This window comes from Macaca fascicularis, chromosome 16 (genome assembly GCF_037993035.2).
Source record: "Macaca fascicularis isolate 582-1 chromosome 16, T2T-MFA8v1.1".
NCBI lineage: Eukaryota > Metazoa > Chordata > Mammalia > Primates > Cercopithecidae > Macaca > Macaca fascicularis.
In genome coordinates this window covers 19978487-20000594 of record NC_088390.1, presented here as the reverse complement: position 1 = coordinate 20000594, position 22108 = coordinate 19978487, and the positions used below count along the sequence as shown (strand labels likewise).

The window sequence follows — 22108 nt, the reverse complement described above, 5'->3', positions numbered from 1 at the left end:
ATCACAGGGGTGGGTCTAAATTTTGCTGTGGACATTAATTATACACTGGTTTTCTTGGTGTGTCTGTGCTGACTTTTAAGGATTTAGGGACAATACAACCCTATTTTCAATAGCAAAAGATCACAACAACAAAAACGAACAGAACAGAACTTGTCTTCTTTGACTTTTCTTCTCAATCACGGTGCTGGGTTTGGAAGGATACACTGACGATGATGGCGTCCAGGTTTTCAGTTGTATCCTGAGAACAGCCTGGATGGCACCAACACTGAATGCTGAGGTTCCACAGTTCTACTGCGCGTCATGTCTAGCGAGAAATGGGGCAGGTGCTGTCAACTCTCACTCTAACCAACTCATCAATGTCTGAAATATATAGTCAATTCTAATAATCATGGTAGTTGCAGAGAGTTGCCATGCACACCAAATCAGCAAACACTGAACTATTGTACCTAGGAAAAATACAGGTTAGGTTCCTGCAAGCCTCTGGTCACAACATTCTCATCAACTAAAATGCTATTTGCATTATATAGACTTATCTGCCAATGTCTCTCTATAAACAAGCCAGGCTCATCAACCATGGAAACCGACTCTTTCCCATTTCCCTCTTCCCGAATAACACTGAGCAAGTATTGTCAAATTCTTCTTCAGCCCCCTGATCTGCAGAACCTGCCTTGTCTGCAAGGTTAACCTTTCTCACATCTTATGGCCTTTTGAAACTTGGGAGCCAACCAGCACTAGCCAAGAAGGGTAGTTACCATTTTCCTGACCCTGGGTGATGTGAACAAACATTGCTCTGGTTTTCAGCCACACAACAATATTGCCCACTGCTTTTTAAAACTGGCTGTCATCTCACAAATCCATGAATTTGGCTGCTTTTAGCACATCGCTTTAGCATGTCTCAGGGCAGTCTTATATACATATTGTCAAGCTTCTCCCTTTCTCTGATGCATTGTACTGGGGTTTTTTTTGCTTGGTTTGGTTTTTTTATTTTTTACAGATGGAATCTTGCTTTACTGCCCAGGCTGGAGTGCAGTGGCACAATCTTGGTTCGCTGCAGTCTCAGCCTTTCAGGCTCAAGGGATCCTCCCACCTTAGCCTCTGGAGAAGCTGGGACTACAGGCATAGGCCACCACATGTGGCTAGTTTTGTTTTGTTTTTTTTTGGTCAAGACAGGGTCTCACTATGTTGCCCAGGCTGGTCTCAAACTCCTGGGCTCAAGCGATCCTCCTGCCTCAGTCTCCCAAAGTGCTGAGATTACAGGGATGAGGTCACTGCACTTGGCCTGATGCACTGTATTGTTGATTTAATAACACTGAACTCACGTGCAACAGGACAAGAGCTTGCGTCTGCATGAAGCTTCCCTAACACACGTGTTTTCTCTGTAGGTGCGTCTCAACCTCACTGTGCTTGGGGACAGTGGATGGCACTGTAGCACTGCACTCAGAGCCATTTTAAATAGCAAAGTCACCAAAAACAAAAATAAGCACAAAAATGTTAAAAGCATGGTATTAAGCAGACTGTAAAAAAGACGCATGTACAGTATGAAAAGGCCAAGTGTCTCTGTCTGATCTGAGTTGGGAACATAAGCACTGGATGACACAACCTTTTCACTTCTCTGTGCATGTCTGAAAATGACTGTGGAAGTGCTCTGTGTATTGGGATTAAAATACATTTTATCAAGCAGGTGAATTCACAAATGTGAAATCTGCGAATGAGGAGGATCGACTGCACGGGGTAGGGAAATTCTCAGGTAACTGACCAAGCTATTCTTAGCTATTCTTAGTAATGGCTGGTGTGACTAAATGCTTTGTGCATTAAATCTGTTGTTACAAAAGAAAACACATAAGATGTGACCATTTGGCCGGGCGCGGTGGCTCAAGCCTGTAGTCCCAGCACTTTGGGAGGCCGAGGCGGGTGGATCACGAGGTCAGGAGATCGAGACTATCCTGGCTAACATGGTGAAACCCTGTCTCTACTAAAAATACAAAAAACTAGCCGGGCGTGGTGGCGGGCGCCTGTAGTTCCAGCTACTTGGGAGGCTGAGGCGGGAGAATGGCGTGAACCCGGGAGGCAGAGCTTGCAGTGAGCCGAGATCACGCCACTGCACTCCAGCCTGGGCGACACAGCGAGACTCCGTCTCAAAAAAAAAAAAAAAAAAAGATGTGACCATTTGATAAGGCTTATTTGGACAAAGAAGATAATGTTTAAACTGTTTTAAAAATTTCTTTCCCAATTCAAAGCAAACAATGAGTTGGTAACTAAGCCATATGCTGATGTCTCTTCAGCAACTAAGTGGCAAACGTCTCTAAGTTACTTGATATCCTCCCACCAATGGGACACATGCGGAATTGTTTTCTCCCTTAGACCAAGAGCACACATTGTTCATCCACTCTGACACCTATCATCCATCTCTATCAGATCCAAGAGACGACACAGTGTCAGTACTCGATGACTGGCAAGCAATTTCTTCTGAATAACTGTCTCCTACCCTGCAGAATATCCTTAGGAAGGGTCCCTGTGAACTCTCACAGTCACAGCTAAAGTATCCTAACATAGCCTTCAAGCTGACCAGGCTGCCTAGAGACAGCAGCAGTAGCATGGCTCACACACAGCACATCCAGCACAGCCAAAAAACATTTGCAGCTGGGTACCGTGGCTCACACCTGTAATCCCAGTGCTTTGAGAGGCCAGGAGGATCACCTGAGCCCAGGAGTTTGAGGCTGCAGTGAGCTCTGATTGCTGCAGTGAGCTACAACTGCACCACTGCACTCCAGCCTGGGTGACAGAGCGAGACCTCTAAAAAAACAAAATGAAAAGCATTTCTATTTTTCACAATCACCTACATACTGCTGACTCATGTTCAACAGTCTTTTCTTCTGTCATCCCAGTTTTCAACTGCTGTAGTCATTGATCTCCTAATCTCTAGTTTTTAAACTAGAGATTAATGATTGTTTCTTAGGTAACATTCTTCCTAGGAGATTACAGTGCACTCAAATAAGAGACTTCATAAACCCCAGCCAACATACAGTCAAAAACCCTCCCCCAGTCACCCACTGCTGCTGGTTTCTTTAGTGTCCTACTCAGGTCCATTCCACATTTCTCCTAGGCTTGACCCATTTACTTTCTTTTGCAGTGGCACGATCTCAGCTCACTGCAACCTCCACCTCCCACTTTCAAGTGATTCTCCTGCCTCGGCCTCCTGAGTAGCTGGGGTTACAGGCGCCCACCACGCCTGGCTAATTTTTTATTTTTAGTAGAGACAGGGTTTCAGCATGTTGGTCAGGCTGGGTCTCGAACTCCTGACCTCAGGTGATCCTCCCGCCTTAGCCTCCCAAAGTCTGGGATTATAGGTGTGAGCCACCACACCTGGCTGACCCCACTTACTTTCTAGCTCACTGATGAGTTGATTATTGTGTAACTTGACAGCTCGGTGCTGTTCCACCTGATCTTCCAATTCAAATATGGTTTCTTTCATGTCTTTGATCTCTGCATCACTCTCTGATGCTTTTTCTTGCAGCTTTAGGCTGGTTCTGCTTAGCTGTTCAGCTTGGTGATCACATATCTCCTTCAGGTATGAATAATCCTTTTCCACCTAAAATAAAAGGAAGTTTCCTTGGTCAGTTTAACAACAAAATTCCCACAGTGATCTGTACACTAGAAGGCCAAGCCCCACCATGATGCAATATACTCATGTAACAAACCTGCACATTAACCTCTTCAATCTAAAATAAAACATTATGAACAGCTCCCCACAAGTCAGCAGCAGGCTCATGGACACAGCAGCAAAGACGTCATTGGCATGTGCCATTTCTTGCATTCTTAGCCTCAGAAACAGCCAAGGCTGTGAACAGTCAGAAAAACACGGTGTATGCTTCCAAATGACTGGATTCTGTGCCCCTTCCTACAAGCAGGAGGGAATCTGCACGCACTTAAATATTCCTCTTTCCCGCAGCTGGGAGAGCAGCGGTGCTTCCCTGGGAGGCACTGGCCCTGCACCGAGAGAGCTGCCTGGATGTGGCTACCCGCACCGCACATTTGCTATGGAGCAGCGCCCTCTGCTGCTGAGCTGTGAACAACGCCCCTGAAGCCAGGCTAATCTGCAAACCCCCAGGTTCCCTTAGAGATAAAATACTTGTGGTTGCAATGTTTCTTTAGAGGAATCTCTAAAGACTCTCTATCACATTCACGCTCTATCACAGCAAAAATGTGATAGAAAATGCCGGCGGGAGGCACACAGAAACGTGCACACACCAGAAGCAGAAAAGTGGCACAGCACAATCGCTCCACCTGTTTAATTTTTTAATTGTTAAACATTTTAACTGTACAGAAAAGCACCAAAAATAATCATGCACCAAACAGACTTAACAACAATTAAACGTTGTCACATTTGCAAAATCTTTTTACTTTAATAAGAATTTTTTAAAGCCTCAATCTTCCTCTCTACCTCTGAGAGTAATAAGCATTATCCTAAAATTGCTATGGGGTCATCCCTTGAATGGTTTTTCACTTTTACCATATATGCATGTGTCCATGATAATACATAGTATTGTCCTTTTACACAATGTTATACTACATTGTGCTTTTGCAGTGGATTATACTGTATCTGCATTATACTGCATTTACAACATGGTAATATGCTTTGTCCTCTACAATACTATGCTTATCATGCTCTTGCATTTTAACTGTGTTTTTGAAATGTATCCACACTGATACACAACGTGCTAGGTCATTACTTTAACTGGTGCATAGTATTCCACTGTCTGAATATATTCATTATTTTGTTACAAAAATGCTGCAATAAACATCATTGTCCCTTTTCTACAGTCCTTTAATTAACATTACTAAACAGCTGTGTATTTACCAGGTAATCTGGGGTTTGGGGTAGGGTTTCTTTGTATGCAATGAAAATTTTTTCCAATTATATTTCATGTGCAAAACCTTCTGGCTATAAGCTCTATGGGAATAGGGACCTTGTCTGTTTAATTCACCATTGCACCCCCAGTGTCTACACAGCATCACACACAGGAGGCATTTAACGAATATTTGATGAATGATCAAATATCACACTGGGAGGCAGCACAGAAGGGTCATTCACTGGGAAATTGTGACAAAGGCTAAGGAAAGGAGGAGACACCTGGAGACAGAACAAGATGGCCGAAAAGAATCCTCCAGCAATGGCTTCCCTACAGGAACACCAAATGGAACTGCTATTTACACAAGAAAGCATCTTCATAAGAATGAAAAATCAGATGAATGATCACAGTGCCTGGTTTTAACACATCGTATCAAAGAAAGAGGCACCGGAGATGGGAGGAAAGACTGTCTTGACTCTCCAACATCCCCCTCTCCCTTATCCCTTGGCAGCAACCACATGGTACAGAGACAGCATCTGTGCACCCGGGGGGAGGGAAAGCACAATGATTGTGAGATTGCACTGGAATTTGGTGCTGTCCCATCACAGCAGAAAGCAACACAGGACAGAATTCAGCCAGCACCCATAGAAGGAGCTTCTAGACCAGCCCTAGCCGGAGGGGAATCTTCCATTCCAGCGAGAATCTGAGTTCTGGCAAGCCCTACCTCTGTGGGCTAAAGCACTCTGGAGTCCTACGTAAATCTGAAAGAGTCTAGGTCACAAGGGCTGCAGTTTCTGGGCAAGTCCTGGTGCTGTGCTGGGCTCAGAGCCAGTGGACTTGGGGTGCACATGACCCAGTGAGACACCAGCTGGAGCAGCCAAGGGAGTGCTTGTACCACTCTTCCCCCAACCTCAGGCAGCACAGCTCACAGCTCTGGGAGGAGAGGGAAGAGTAAAGAGGACTTGGTCTTGCAACTAGGATACCAGCTCAGCCACAGTAAAATAAAGCACCAAGCAGATTCCTGAAGCTCCCATTCCAGGTCCTAGCTCCCAGATAACATTTCTAGACACAGCCTGGACCAGAAGGAAACCCACTGTCTTGAAGGGAAGGACCCAGTCCTGGCAGCATATTCATCACCTGCTGACCAAAGAGTCCTTGGGCTTTGATTAAACATCAGCAGTACCCACACAGTACTCGTCATGGGCCACAGACTGTACTGGCTCAGGTGTGACCGGTGCATTCCCAGCTGTGGTGGCCACAGACAGAGATCCCTTCTGCTTGAGGAAAGGAGAGGCAAGAGTAAAGGGGACTTCATCTTGTAACTTGGGCACCAGCTCAGCCACAGTAAAATAAGCACTAAGCAGGTTCCTAAGGTCCCCGATCTAGGCCTTGGTTCCTGGACAGCATTTCTAGACCCACCCTGGACCTGAAGGGAGCCCGCTGCTGCCCTGAAGGGAGAGACCCAGACCTGCTGACTAAAGAGCACCTGGGACTTGAATAAACATCAGTGGTGCTGCCACAGGCCTGAGGTAGTGGTAGCCACTGGTAGAGATCCCTTTGGCTTGAGCAAAGGAGAGGGAAGGGTAAAGGGCTTTATCTTCCAACTTGGGTACCAGCTCAGCCACAGTAAAATAAAGCACCAGGCAGACTCCTAAGGTTGCCAACTCCAAGCCCTAGCTCCCAGGTAGCATTTCTAGACCCACTCTGGGCTAGAAGGGAACCCATCACCCTGAAGGGAAAGACACAAGCCAGGCTAGATTCCCCACCTGCTGACTAAAGGGCCCTTGGGCCTTGAATAAACATCAGCAGTAGCCAGGCAATAGTCACCATAAGTTTTGACTGAGACCCAGTGCTGGGCTGGCTTCAGGTCTGACCCAGCACAGTCCCAGTAGTGGTAGCCACAGGAGTGCTTCACCCATGCTCCAACTCCAGGCAGCTCAGCATGAAAAGAGAGACTCTGTGCTCCGGGGAAAGTAAGGAAAAGGAACAAGAGACTCTGCCTCGTAAACCGGGAAATTCTCCTGGATCTTATCCAGGACCACCAAGGTGATACCTCAAGGAGTCTGCAAGAATCACACCATTACTGGGCTTGTGGTGCCCCCTAATGCAGATACAGCTGCAGTGACCAAAGGCTTAGATCCTAACACTCAATTCCCTTTAAATACTTGGAAAGTCTTTTCAAGAAAGACAAGTACAAACAAGCCCAGACTGCGAAGATTGAATAAATACCGGACTCTTCCATGCCCAGACATCTATGAACATCCACAAGCATCAAGACCATCCAGGAAAACATGACCTCATCAAATGAAGTAAACAAGATACCAGTGACCAATCCCAGAGTGATAGAGATGTGATCGTTCAGACAGAAAATTCCAAATAGCTGTTTTGAGGAAGCTCAATGAAATTCAAGATAACACAGAGAAAGAATTTAGAAGAGATTGAAATTTTTTTTTTTTTTTTTTTTTTTTTTTTTGAGACAAAGTCTTGCACTGTAGCCCAGACTGAAGTGCAGTGGTGCAATCTCAGATCACTGCAACCGCCTCCTTCCAGGTTCAAGCGATTCTACTGCCTCAGCCCCCTGAGAAGCTGGGATTATAGGCAGGTGCCACCACACCTGGCTAATTTTTGTATTTTTAGTAGAGACGGGGTTTCACCATGTTGGTCAGGCTGATCTTGAACTCCTGACCTCATGATCTGCCCGCTTCAGCCTCCCAAAGTGCTGGGATTATAGGTGTGAGCGCCTGGCTGAGACTGAAATAAATTTTTTAAAATAAAGCAGAAATTATGGAGCTAAAAATTTATGACATACTGAAGAACGCATCAGTCTCAACAGCAGAACTGATCAAACAGAAGAAAGAGAGCTTGAAGACAGCCTATTTGAAAATATACAGAGACAAAATTTAAAAAGAATAAAGCACACATACAAGATCTAGAAAACAGTCTATAAAAAGCACAACTCTAGTAAGTTATTGGCTTTAGAGAGGAGGCAGAGAGAGAGACTGGGGCAGAAAGTTTATTCAAAGGGCTAATAACAGAGAACTTCCCAAATCTAGAGAAAGATACTAATACTCAAGTACAATAGGTTATAGAACACCAAGCAGATTTTGCCCAAGTAAGAAATTTTAATAAACAAATTTCCAAAAGTCAAAGATAATGAAAAGATCCTAGAAGCAGCAAGAAAAAAGAAACAAAGGAGCAGACTTCTCAGTGGAAACCTTACAGGTCAGGGAAAGAGAGGAATGCCATATTTAAAGTACTGAAGGAAAAAATGTCAAACATGACGGAGAAATACAGACTTTCCCAGACAAACAAAACTTGAGAAATTTCATCAACAGCAGACAAGAAATACTAATGGGAGTTCTTTGATCTGAAAGAAAAGGACATTAACAAACAAAAAGAAATTATCTGAACATACAAAACTCATTGGTAACAGCAAGTACACAGACTTTATATAAATAAAGAGTATTTTAACACTGTAATGGTGATGTGTCAACTACTCCTATCTTAAACAGAAAGACTAAAAGATGAATCTATCAAGAGAAATAACTACAACTTTTCAAGACATGGTATAATAAGCTGTAAATAGAAACAACAGACAACAACAAAAAGTTAAGACAAAATCAACGAAGAAACATCAGACTTAATCTGCGATGTAAAACAAAACAAATGGAACTAATAGATCTTTACAGAACATTTCATCTAATGGCTGCAGAATACATACTCTTTTCCTCAGCACATGATTCCTCTCAAGGAGAGACCACATGTTAGGCCACAAAGTAATTCCTAAAACTTTTTTTTTTTTTTTTTTTTTTGAGACACAATCTCGCTCTGTCTCCTGGGCTAGAGTGCGGTAGTGCGATCTCGCTTCACTTGCAGCCTCCGCCTCCCAGGTTCAAGCAATTTTCCTGCCTCAGTCTCTCGAGTAGCTGGGACTGCAGGTGCGTGCCACCACACCCAGCTAATTTTGTATTTTTAGTAGAGACAGGGTTTCTCCATGTTGGCCAAGCTGGTCTCAAACTCCTGACCTCAGGTGATGTGCCCGCCTCAGCCTCCCAAAGTGCTGGAGTTACAGGAGTGAGCCACAACGTCTGGCCCTGTAACTCCTAAAACTTAAAAAAGAAAAAAAAAAAAAAAAAAACTGAAATCATAGCAGGTATCTTCTCTGACCACCATGGAATAAAACTAGAAATCACAAAGAGGAACTTTGGAAATTATACAAATACATGGAAATTAAATAATACACTTCTGAATGACTAGTGGGTCAATGAAGGAATTAAGAAGGAAAATTTAAAATGTCTTAAATGAAAATGGAAACACAACATACCAAAACCTATGAGATACAGCAAAAGCAGTACTAAAAGGAAATCTTACAGCAATAAGCGCCTACATCAAAAACATAGAAAAACTTCAAATAAACAAACTAACAATGCATCTTAAATAACCAGAAAAGCAAGAGCAAATGAAACCCAAAATTAGAAGAAACAATAAAGATCAGAGCAGAAATAAATGAAATTTTAATGAAAAGAATACAAAAGATCAACAAACAAAAAGTTGGTTTCTGAAAAGATAAACAAAATTGACAAAACTTTGGCCAGACTATGAAAATCAGACTATGAAATTCCTACATACATACAACCTAACAAGACTGAACCATGAAGAAATCCAAAACCTGAATAGACCAGTAACAAGTAACGAGATAAAAGTCATAATAAAAAGTCTCCCAGCAAAGAAATGCCCAGGACCCAGTGGCTTCACCGCTGAAATTTACCAAACATTTAAAGAAAAATAACAATCCTATTCAAACTATTCTAAGAAACAGAAGAGAAGGGAATGTTTCCAAACCAATGCTGAAGCCAGTATTATCCTGATAACAAAACCAGACAAAGATACATCAAAAAAAGAAAACTACAGGCCAATATCCCTGGTGAACATTGATGCAAAACTCCTCAACAAAATACCAGCAAACCAAATTCAACAAAAACATTTAAAAGATTATTAAATCTTTTAATGACCACGACCAAATGACATCATGACCAAGTGGGATTTATCCTAGGGATGCAAAGGGGGTTTGACATATGCAATGTGATATCAACCAAATGAAAGATAAAAACCATATGGTCATTTCAACTGATGCTGAAAAAACATTTGATAAAATTCAACATCCCTTCATGATAAAAACTGTCAATAAACTGGGTATAGAAGGAACATATCTCAACATAAGAAAAGCCATATACAACAGACCCACACCTAGACCACTCCACATGAATGGAGAAAAACTGAAAGCTTTTCCTCAAGATCTAGAACAGGATAAGGATGCCCACTGTCACCACTGGAAGTCCTAGCTAAAGCAATCAGACAAGAGAAGGAAATAAAGGGCATCCAAATTGGAAAGGCAGAAGTCAAATTATCCTGGTGTGCAGATTATATGACTTTATATCTGGAAAAAACTAGCCTCCACAAAAAAAAACTATTAGAGCTGATAGATTCAGTAAAGTTGCAGGATACAAAATCAACATGCAGGCCGGGCGCGGTGGCTCAAGCCTGTAATCCCAGCACTTTGGGAGGCCGAGACGGGCGGATCACGAGGTCAGGAGATCGAGACCATCCGGGCTAACACGGTGAAACCCCGTCTCTACTAAAAATACAAAAAATTAGCCGGGTGTGGTGGCGGGCGCCTGTAGTCCCAGCTACTCGGGAGGCTGAGGCAGGAGAATGGCGTAAACCCGGGAGGTGGAGCTTGCAGTGAGCTGAGATCCGGCCACTGTACTCCAGCCTGGGTGACAGAGCGAGACTCCGTCTCAAAAAAAAAAAAAAAAAAGACAAAATCAACATGCAAAAATCAGTAGCATTTTCATATGCCAACAGTGAACAATCTGAAAAAGAAATCAAGAAAGTAATCCCATTTATAGTAGCTATGAATAGAATAAAATAACTAGGAATAAACTTAATCAAAGAAGTGAAAGATCTCTACAATGAAAACTCTAAAACACTGACACCAGAAATGGAAGAAAAAACACACACAAAAATAAAGACACTCTATGTTTAGAGACTGGATAAGTCAGTATGTTAAAATGTCCACACTACCCAAAGCAATCTACACATTCAATGCAATCCCTATCAAAATACCAATGACATTCTTTATAATTTTTTTAATCCTAAAAGTTATATGGAAACACAAAAGACCCAGAACAGCCAAAGCCATCCTGAGCAAAAAGAACAAAACTGGAAGAATCACATTATCTGACTTCAAATTATATTACAGAGCCATAGTAACCCAAACAGCATGGTACTGGCATAAAAACAGGCACACAGAATAATGAAATAGAATAGAGAATCCAAGAATAAATCCATACATCTACATGAACTCATTTTCAACAAAGGTGCCAAGAACATACATTGAGGAAAAGACAGTCTCTTCAGTAAATGGTGCTGGGAAAACTGGATATCATGAGCAGAAGAATGAAACTAGACCTCCCCCTCTCCAATACAAAAATCAAATCAGAAAGATTAAAGACTTACATCTAAGACCTCAAACTATGAAAACTACTAAAAAACCAACAACATTGGGGAAACTCTCCAGGAAACTGATCTGGGCAACGATTTCTTGAGTAATAGCCCAAAAGCACAGAATACAAAACAAAAATGAACAAATGAGATCACATCAAGTTAAAAAGCTTCTGCGCAGCAAAGGAAACAATCAACAAAGTGAAGAGACAGCCCACAGAATGGGAGAAAATACTTGCAAACTACCGATCTGATAGGAAATTAAAAACCAGAATATATAAGGAGCTTAAACAATTCAATGGGGGGAAAAAATCTAGTAATCTGATTAAAAAGTGGGCAAAAGATCTTACTAGACATTTCTTAAAGACATACAAATGGCAAACAGGAACATGAAAAGGTACTGAATGTCACTGATCATCAGAGAAATGCAAATACAAGTCAAAACTACAATGAGATCCCATCTCACCCCAATTAAAATGGCTTTTATTCAAAAGTCAGGCAATGACAAATGCTGGGGAAGATGTAGAGAAAAGTGGACCCTTGTACACTGTTGGCGGGAAAGTAAATTAGTACAGCCACTATGGAAAACAGTACAGAGGTTCCTCAAAAAAACTAAAAATAGAACTACCACATGATCCAGCAATCACACTGCTGGGTATATACCCAAAAGAAAGGAAATTAGTCTATCAAAGAGATATCTGCACTCCCTATGTTTATTGCAGCACTATTTACAATAGCCAAGACTTGGAATCAACCTAAGTGTCCATCAACAGACAAATGGATAAAGAAAATATAATCCATATACACAACAGAGTATTCAGCCATAAAAAAGAATGAGATCCTGCCATCTGCAGCATGGATGGAACTGGAAATCATTATGTTAAGTGAAATAAGCCAGACACAGAAAGATAAATTCATATATTCTCACTCATTTGTGGGAGCTAAAAATTAAAACAATTGAACTCATGAAGATAGAGAGTAGAATGATTACCAGAGGCTGGGAAGGGTGGTGGGGCAGGGGTGGAAAGAGGGATGGTTAATGGACACAATATAGTTAATAAAACCTATTATTTGACAGCACAACAGGGTGACTACAGCATTGCATGCCTATGTCAAAATATCTCAGGTACCCCATAAATATATATACCTACTACGTACCCAAAACAATTAAAAATTAGAAAAAAGACTAAGGGAGGGGGGAGGAAGGGACGGAGAGAAAGGAAAGGAGAAGAGAGAAAGAAACAGCCTGGGAAAGAGCCAGAGGGCCCTGCCTGTGCTCAGGGGTCACAGCACTGCTCTGTGAAGCTTGTGTTTTAATTATAAAGGCGTGAGGCTCTGGATTGTAATACAAAATAGATCATTGCAGGTTGTGCTCCAAAGCTTGAAAGCTGCTTAAGTGCACCAAGATGACTAAGGACATACATTCCGGAGCCAGCCAGCCAGGGTTTAAACCCCAATTCTAGTGAAACAAGCCTTGTATTCTTTAATCCCTCTGCCTCTGTTTCATAATCTAACAATGTGGGGTTGGGGGTGGGCAGTTAAGTGAAATAATGACTTGGAGAGTTTATCATAGTGCCTGGAACATATAATAGTAAAAGTCAATAAAAGTCATTCTTTCTCTTACAATTGCCTTATATATTGTATATACAATACTAGGTAGTAATGTAATACAGGTCAATTTGACCAAGAAAAATCACAATACATGAAAGACCAAAAGTCTTAAATCTTAACAATAGCTACTTTATTAAGCAGAAGCTGACTTTACTATTTTTTGATTTTTTTGGAGTCAGGGGACAAGGTCTTGCTCTGTTGCCCAGGCTGGAGTGCAGTGGCACAATCAACGGTCATTGCAGCCTCCACCTCCTGGCTACAGCCATTCTCCCCACCTCGGCCTCCCTCATAGCTGGGACTATAGGTGTGCATCACAATGCCCAGTTACTTTTTTTTTGGGGGGGGGGGGTTCTTGCTATGTTGCCCAGGTTCCCAGGCTCAAGTGATCCTTCCATCTTGGCCTCCCAAGTGCTGGGATTACAGGCATGAGCCACTGTGCCTGGCCAGAAGATGACTTTCAAGGAGAAAAGAAGTAATGCATTTTAGATCCTGGAAGGCTAACGTCTGAAATCATTTGAAAAGCAGCAACAGAAGGTGGCTTTTGAGTCTTGCATCCTGGGGCAGACTGTGGCCTTCTGCATAGCTAGCTGGCTACATTTTGAGGAGTCCTCAGGCTAAGGGCCTGTCACCTGGAGTCTAGAAACATGCATGTGACTTGGCTGGGACAACCGTGGGCCAGGAATTAAACTGAGGATGTAACGAGGCAGCCTAGAGGTGGAGTACCCTGAGCAAGGCCTCTGCATGCAGGTGAGGCTGCTGCCCCTCGAAGGCTCTGTCCCCTCTACTTCCCATCTCACCCCAATTAAAATGGCATGGGGAGTTAGGTAACTCGGCATGGGGGAGGGCACCTGCAAATCAGCATTTGTTTCACATGCACACATCACTTCATCCTTCTTGGATGTTGGAATAATTACCTCAAGTTTAACAATATATTCCAGAAAGCTCTTTTATTTACCAAAAAAAAAAAAAAATCAAAAAACAGAAACCCTTAAGTAACTTCACAACTTCTTCTCACAAGGGCTTGCTACGTAATAACAGGCAGATATTTTTATATTCATTTTACAGATTAACATATGAAGAGAGGGAGAAATTAAATCATTTGAAAAGAGTAATCCAGCATGCATCAAGTGGCTGAGACCAAAGCCTACCGTTCCACGACTGCAGGGGATCCAGGCCCTATTCAAATTGCTGGTCTCTCTGCTGGCCAGCTCCTTTGCATTTCCCTTGCTTGAGATTTTCTTTTTTTTTCCTTTTTTTTAGACATGGGGTCTCGCTATGTTGCTTAGGCTGAACTCCTGGGCTCAACTGATCCTCCTGCCTCAGCCCTCTGAAGATGGAACTACAGTGAGACCGCCCAACATGCCTGACTGGTCAGCTCCTTAGAGTTTAACTTCTCTATGTCAAGAATCACACTCTTAGACACCCAGCAATGTGATTTTCAACATTTCCCTCGAAAAAAGGAATCACTCTCAGGCATCCCAAGCATCTCTCAATTTCAAAGATCAACTTTCTGTAGATACGGAGCCAGTGGACTTGTACTATAAATAGAGTCAAACAAACTTCCCAGGAAGGGTTCCTGCAGAGAGGACAGTGAAAGCCACTCCTTTCCACCAGGTGCCCAAGGCATATGGCAGCAGAGGCCCCTAAGCAGGGCCCAGAGGACAGGCAGACAGCTCTGAAGTCAGACCCCTCCAGAATCCTAGCAAGAGTCACCTCCTCTACCTACCCCACCCCCACACCATGCTTGTCAGACACTTGTAAAGGAAAATAAAGTCTCAGGACCCCCAAACTCCTTACTTGGAAGATAAAGTTAAGTCTGGTGGCTGAGTCAGTGTCACTTCACAAGCTTGGGTCAAAGCATTAGATTAGACATTAAGCAGCGCCCTAAGAAAAGGCGATGGGCCTCAGGCATCTCCAGATGAGTGCTCTGCAAAGAGGAAGTGGTTGGGGGTGGGGGGGATACTCTCCCTGACTGCAGATATTAAGACCACTCCTATGCTAGTGGCAACACACACATCTAGAGTCTCCTCTCTCAGAGGAGTAAACAACGGGTTGTGATGGTTTGACCAAGGGTAGGGTTTGGTCTCAGCCACTTGATACATGCTGGATGATTATTTTCACGTGATTTAAATTCTCCCTCTCTTCATATGTTAACCTGTAAAGTGAATATAAAAATATCTGCCTGTTATTATGTAGCAAGCCCTTATGAGAAGTTGCAAAGTTACTTAAGGGTTTCTGTTTTTTGACACCAGATAATTTGACAATACTGAATAAAGATCTCTATCAGGGCATCTATGTAGCTTTCTTTAGTGTGATGAACAAAAGCAGAAAGGTAATCAAGCTAGAGATATCTAAGAACCAAGCTCTTCTCCTACACAAAGCAGCCATAAGAATAGAGACTGTGGACTAAAGAGAATAAGGAATTAGGTTTATAGATAACCTAACAACATTATCAATACATAAAGAACCAAGAAAACAGTACATTCATGTAAAAGCATTATGTGAGACAAAATGCGGCTCAAACATTTCAGTGTTATTTTTAGTACATTTTTATAGCAAAGACAGTATCTTGAAGAATTATGCCGTGGCTTTGAGAAATTATTTAATCCTTCATTCAAATAGTCACATGCCAAAAACATGGTACTATAGAGACATGGACAGAGTGAGATCATTATAATAAATTCTGAGTAAATTCCAGTAACATTAAAGTTGTACAGATAGTTTTATTAGAAAACAGTACAAGGGGAGAAGGAAGATACCTGACTCGTAAACCCCCCATAACTGCCTCTTGTGTAAGTCTGTCATTTCACTTGGCTTTTGACTTAATCTGTTGATTATATAGTGATTATACAGTCCATTCAATCAAGTTATCTCGAGTGCTTAAAAAGAGATCATCTACTAGGGCAGAGAATGGTCAAGAATTCAGAATCGCACCTGCTCATCTTCAGGGTCACCACCTCCTCTGACACTGTGGAGACTCCTCACAAACCTCAGTATATGTGAAATGCATTCATGGAGCATCCTGTCTAGACAGGTTTCTACAGCTTCTAAAGGTACTGGAGGGGCAAAGAGAGACCTCAAGCACAAGGTCCCTGCCTTGGAGGAATCTTGGCCTGGAAGGGCAGGGGCTCCCGGATCTCCTCTGTGGCTGGATCAGCGGGTGCTGACAGCAGCCTGGGCCTGCAGGCCTGGGTATCCTTGTTGGCTCCAGCAGACAACTCTCCCTTCTCACGCCTGCCCCACATTCTGTTTCCTCTCCCAGGAAGCAGCACAACCGCACATTCAATCACACAAGCTGGAGATCTATGAATAGGCTGAAATGCCTTCCTGCTGCCCATCCCTGACGTCAAATCAGTCACCCGACCCTACGGAGCCTCCCTTCTACACATCTAACATCTAAATATCTTTCCAGGCCGGGTGCAGTGGCTTACGCCTGTAATCCCAGCACTTTGGGAGGCTGAGGTGGATCACTTGAGGTCAGGGGTTCGAGACCAGCTTGGACAACATAGTGAAACCCTGTCTCTACTAACAATAGGAAAGTTAGCCGGGCATGGTGGCCAGTGCCTGTAATCCCAGCTACTGAGGAGGCTAAGGCAGGAGAATCGCTTGAACCCAGGAGGCAAAGGTTGCAATGAGCAGAGATGTATCACTGCACTCAGCCTGGATGACACAGCAAGACTCCGCCTCATAAATAAATAAATAAATAAACAAACAAACAAATAAATAAATAAAATGGGTGTCTTTCCAGTCCTCAACTTCCCACCCACATCACTCCCTGTTCTGTCCTTCATTCTTTCTCACCTGTGGCTGAAGTCATCTTTCTCAACAGTAAATGTGATTCCATAACTCTCTTAAAATTCCTCTGACAAAAAGCACAAACCACCAAAGAAAAATAAGTAAATTTGACTTCATAAAAATAAAAAAGAATTTTGTGCCACAAAGGATATTATCAAGACAATGAAAAGATAACCCACAGAATGAGAGGAAATATTTGCAAATCATTTGTCTAGTGAAGGATTTGTATCCAGAGCACAGAAAAAACTCTCCAGCACTGTGGGAGGCTGAAGTGGGAGGACTGCTTGAGGCCACAGAGCATGGGTTCCATGTGTATAAAACATCCAGAAGAGGCAAGTCCACAGAGCCAAAACACAGATTTGTGGTTGCCAGGGGCTAGGAGGGAGGTGGTCTTGGAGGGTGACTGCTGTAGGTTAAGATTTCTTTATGGGGTGATCAAAATGTTCTAAAATTGATTGTAGTGATGGTTGAACAACTGTGTGACTATACTAAAACCCACAGGCTTACGTGATTTAAATGGATTATATCTCAATAAAAGCTGTTATTTAAAAAAAAATTCTTCAGAGACTCCCTCTGCCTTGAGGATAAAATCTAACTGCTTGCCTGGTGTCTCCTCTGGGCCACTTCCACTGACCACCCTGTGCACTCCCACAAGAACAAACTACCTGCATCACTTCCTTGGTGGCCAGGCTTTCTGGCCTTAGGACCTGCTGTTCTCTTCCGGCAGCATTCCCAAAGTCCCCACCCCATACACTCAAGGGTCAGCTCATCCCCTCTCCCCTCAAGATTCAGGCTAGAGGTCAAATAAAACAACATTTCTTGATGACTCAGAATTTCTCCATTGTATTATAATCAGGTAAAACTCTCCTAGTTGAACGAGGCTTTCAAAGGTGGTTTTCTTCAAATCAAAGGGCTTTGGCCTTAAGACAACAGTGACAACGTATTAATTACACTTAGTTCTGCTTTAAGTGTTTTTCTGTCTCTTCTTTGCTTTCAGGTAACTGGGCAAGAGTCTAAATCAGTGATTAATAATAAGAGCTCTAGGTACACTGGCTCACCCCTGTAATCCCAGCACTTTGGGAGGCACTGAGGTGCGGGAGGATCATCATCAGAAGTTTGAGATCAGCCTGGTCAACAGAGCAAGACCCTGTCTCTATGAAAATTAAAATAAAAAACTAACTGGGCATGGTGTTGCACACCTGTAATTCCAGCTACTTGGGAAGCAGAGGTGGGAGGATCACTTGAGCCCAGGAATTCGAGACTGCGGAGAGCTATGATCGTACCACTGTACTCCAGCCTGGGCAACAGAGCAAGACCATGTCTCAAAAAAAAAAAAAAAAAGAATAAGAGCTCTAAGGTCGGACCTAACTTTGACTCCTGGCTTCATTTCATCAATCCATTAGGCTAATAACTTAATCATTCTCTGTTTGCTCAAATGAAAAAATATTAGACAAAAGAATCAACAGTGTACGATTAAGATGATAAATAAGATTAAATGATGGAAAAGCTCTGAGAGTGCTTAGCGCATATAAAGCCCCAAAATACTACTGCTGTTATTAAAATATAACAAACTTTACTTTTTAAACATATTAATATAATTATAGCAGCCTCTCAATTCTGTTGCAAGTTTCTGTGACATTCATTCATTCACCTGAAAAGTATTTACTGAATATCTAATAGATGGAATAAATTGCAATGCTAAAATTACGTATCATTTAAAAGGAAATAAACTTGGAATGACAGCTTGAGTAACTTTACCATGAGTGATACAGACTGGCTGTCTCCCCACCCAAATCTCATCTTGAATTCCCACGTTAGCAGGGGGACCCAGTGGGAGGTAATTGAATCAGGGAGGCAGGTCTTTTCCTTTGCTGTTCTCCTGATAGTATAAGTCTCACAAGATCTGATGATTATATAAGGTGGAGTTTCCCTGCACAAGCTCTCTTCTCTTGTTTGCCACCATGTGAGATGTGCCTTTCACCTTTCACCATGATTGTGAGGCATCCCCAGCCAGGTGGAACTGCAAGTTCATTAATCCTTTTTTTCTTTCCAGTCTCAGCTATGTCTTCATCAGCAGCATGAAAATGAACTAATACAATGAGAAAGAATGTGGGGTGCTTCTATTCTGGCATCTAGCTTGGGTACTGCAAAACTCCCTCTGCTCAGTTCTTAGCCCTGTTGTGAACAGACACTGCTGATAATCATCCATAGTTCATTCTTATTGGCCTGAAGTTGAATTATTATTATTTTGGCCCATGCTGCTCCACCAAGGGAGAGGAGGAAATGTTAGTTTATTTACACTTCAGTTATAGCGGAGAAAGGCTGTTGGAAAACTCAAAGATGAGGGTAAATATCTGTATTTCACCTTTAGGAACTCAGAGGCAAGCCTCAGAAGCAGGAGCTGTACCCTGGTAGGGACCTTTCGAAGCAGCAAGGCTCCACCCAGGTACTTCCCAAGAACTCGCACTGGAGAGAGAAGTGCTGGGCATCACCAGGCTCACAGATGAGTCCCGAGGTCATGTGAAAGGAAGAGAGAGTGCTTAGGCCTCACCTCACAAAAGGCATTAACGTGTGCGGGAGAAAACAAGTCATCGGAGCGAAGCAGGGTCAAGCAGGGTTGGGAAGCAGCCCCCTGTGGAGCCATACGTACTGCGGATCTGCCCAACTGACAAGACCACCCTTCCTCAAATCATCCGACTGTCTCCACCAAACTTCTGCTCCTTTTCAAGGGGCTTCAAGAACAGAGAGTTGGGGGTGTCAGGGGAGGAGCTGGCACACATGCCATGAACTCTGGGCCACATGCCTGTCATATCCCACATAATAAAGGCTGCACAGGCATTCTGGCTTTGTAGTTTAATCTCCAGAAGATTCTGCTCCTGGGGCACAGCTGGCTCTGCACAGCCCCTTGAGCAGAGGCTTCCTGGTGCAGCATCTGCGGGGCTCTCCCCAGCAGCCTCCACAGGCCTCCTCGATTTCCACATCCTCATGGCTTGCCCAGGGGAGCTGGAAAATAAGCCCTGTTGACAGGAGTTGCTGACAGTCCTCCTTCCCAGCACGAAGCCACAGGCCTCTGCTCACCAGAGTTGATGTTTGGTGCCAGAGAGTGGGATGCCTCATGTGTGAGCTGAAGGTGACGGAAATCTCCATGTTTTCAGCTCAGTAACTTTCCCACCTCTCCAGCAGCAGCCAGTGGCTACTCAGGCAGAAGGTTCCCTCAGTTTCCCTGCAGCGCCCCAAATAGTTCCCGCACATCTGAATCCTCTGAGGGCCAGCGTGGATCAAGGCGCTCCCATGAGTGACCTTGGCTGAGTGACAATAATGTCATTTACTGAGATGAGTCTGAAGTTCCACGGGACAGGGCCTTGCAGAGCTGAATGCCTCGCTGAAGACCCTATAACTGAGGCGGAAAGCTTCAGGAGGGACCAGCTAATGGTGAGTGGGGTGGGGTCTCTTCAGGCCGAGAGCCCCCTGAGCAAACATGACTGCCAGACAGGCACTGGCCCGGCCAGGCCTGGCATGGAGGGAGGGGTGGGAATATGGCTGGATGTGGGGTGGGACTGCGAGTTGAGGTGTGGTGGGAGCCGGGCGCTGGGCAAAGCATGTGGTGCCCCAGGCAGCACCGGAAGGCACCATATGATCAGATCACTGTGAGTACTTTGTGGGGAAAGGTGAGGGAGTGGAGGCCTGATGGGGCAAGTGCCCATTCCCCACCAAAAGCCACCCCCACCTTGTTTCTTCCTAACAGAATCCCAATTTTGTTCAAGAATCAGGCTGCAACTGTGATTTCAAGAGAGATGGCCTGGGGGCGCTGTGTGACCCAGTTCTCACCAATCAGATGAAAAGGGAAAGCTCTGGGAGGCTCTGGGAAACCCTCTCCCCATAAGACCCAGGTGTCCAGGAAACATGCCTGCCCCGAGTCACCAACAGGTGGACCAAGATGCTTGGCAATGTTGAGCTGTCCTGCATCCCTGGCAGGAGGCCCAGAACCACAGCACTGCCAGCCACAGCCTGGGCCTGCACCATGGGCAGCCACAGCCCATCTCCCACCCTTAGGGACTGGGGTGGAGGGAGTGTCCCCTGGCTCATGCCGCTGACAGGAGGGCAGTTTCTCATATACCAATACATCACCTGGATAGACTTCTGGCCCACCTGACTGTTTAAACCAGGTTTCCAGATCTCTTAAGTCCTTTAAGGTGTCCTATTCCGATGTCACAGCTACAGGATCATCTATTTGCCACATATTTCCCTCAAATTCTGGTTCTGCAATCTCTGACCAGTGGCCACTCAAAATCATTTGGCTCCAGGACCCACTCAGGCAGCACACTAGTCATTTCACCTCTGCTGCCTCCCCCAGACCACTCATGCCAAGTGGTTATTTATAATCTCCTTACTCTTCTGGAAGTGGACCCCAAGTTTCTGCAGAAAGAACTAAGATTCTAAGAATACCACCTACAAGCTTCAACCTCAGGGGAATAAATAGATGTTTTGCTTTTAAAACTTCTAGGTTTCAAGCCTAGAAAAGATATTCTAACTTGAAATCAAGATCCCAAACAACTGAAAAGGTAAAAAAGAAAATTAAAGCTGGGCCGTGTTATTGTCTGGAAAAACAACAATCCTATACAACTCTATGCTGCTTGCTAGCTAGGGCAGGGACAGGTGTGGCTCCCAGGAGTGGTGGCTTTGGGTTCTGTGGAAATCAGACCCATCCTCAAAGTTTTACGGAAGTATGTCATGTGACTACAGATTAAGCGGCCATCAAAATGCATATGGGGTATATCAGAGAAGTTGAAAAAAATAAAGAGATCAGCAAACCAACGAAGAAAAAGAAATGGGGAGAAAAAAAGCCTACAAAATACTGTAGAAATCCTACCAATTTTCCATGTATTGAATGAGGAAGAAACCTACCTCCTATTTTTAAAAAAGCACTTTTCAAGGCTTTTTATAGGTTCTTTTGACAGTATCTGGGTCACTTGAGTAATCTTAACTGGAAACTTACATAGATTTACGGAATCTATTAGATCATAGGATGGTTTGGCACTGCTTTCCCCCTTTGTAAATAGCTTATTGTATCCTTTTTCACAATATTCACCTTCTGCCAAGCATCAGAGTGGATGAATGCACTGTTCATGGGATACACGTAGTTGCTTGGTGATTAACAGGACAGTTACTCCGATACCTGCTGAAGGCAGCTATATTTGAAAGTTCTCGGCAAAAAGTCAAGTAAAACCACTGAAAACTGAAGAATTAGGATTTACCCCAGGAAGGCAAGCATGATTTCACACTAGAGCACCTTAGAAAATCTGCTGTTATAACTTGCCTCATTAACAAGTTAAAGGAGAAAAAAACTT

At 43.5% G+C, this 22108-nt stretch overlaps 1 protein-coding gene across 23 annotated transcripts in view; it reads right to left on the bottom strand.

Moving 5' to 3' along the window:
- SPECC1 (sperm antigen with calponin homology and coiled-coil domains 1) overlaps positions 1–22108 on the bottom strand; it is a 317948-nt gene that overhangs the window by 83998 nt on the left and 211842 nt on the right. For all 23 annotated transcript variants that reach the window (XR_012425372.1, XR_012425373.1, XR_012425374.1 and 20 more), the window contains one exon: positions 3382–3589. Coding sequence is in view for 20 of the 23 variants with exons in the window: in XM_074018821.1 (XP_073874922.1) it covers positions 3382–3589 (208 nt within the window). In the remaining 3 variants the exon portion in view is untranslated. The remainder of the gene's footprint in view (positions 1–3381; positions 3590–22108) is intronic.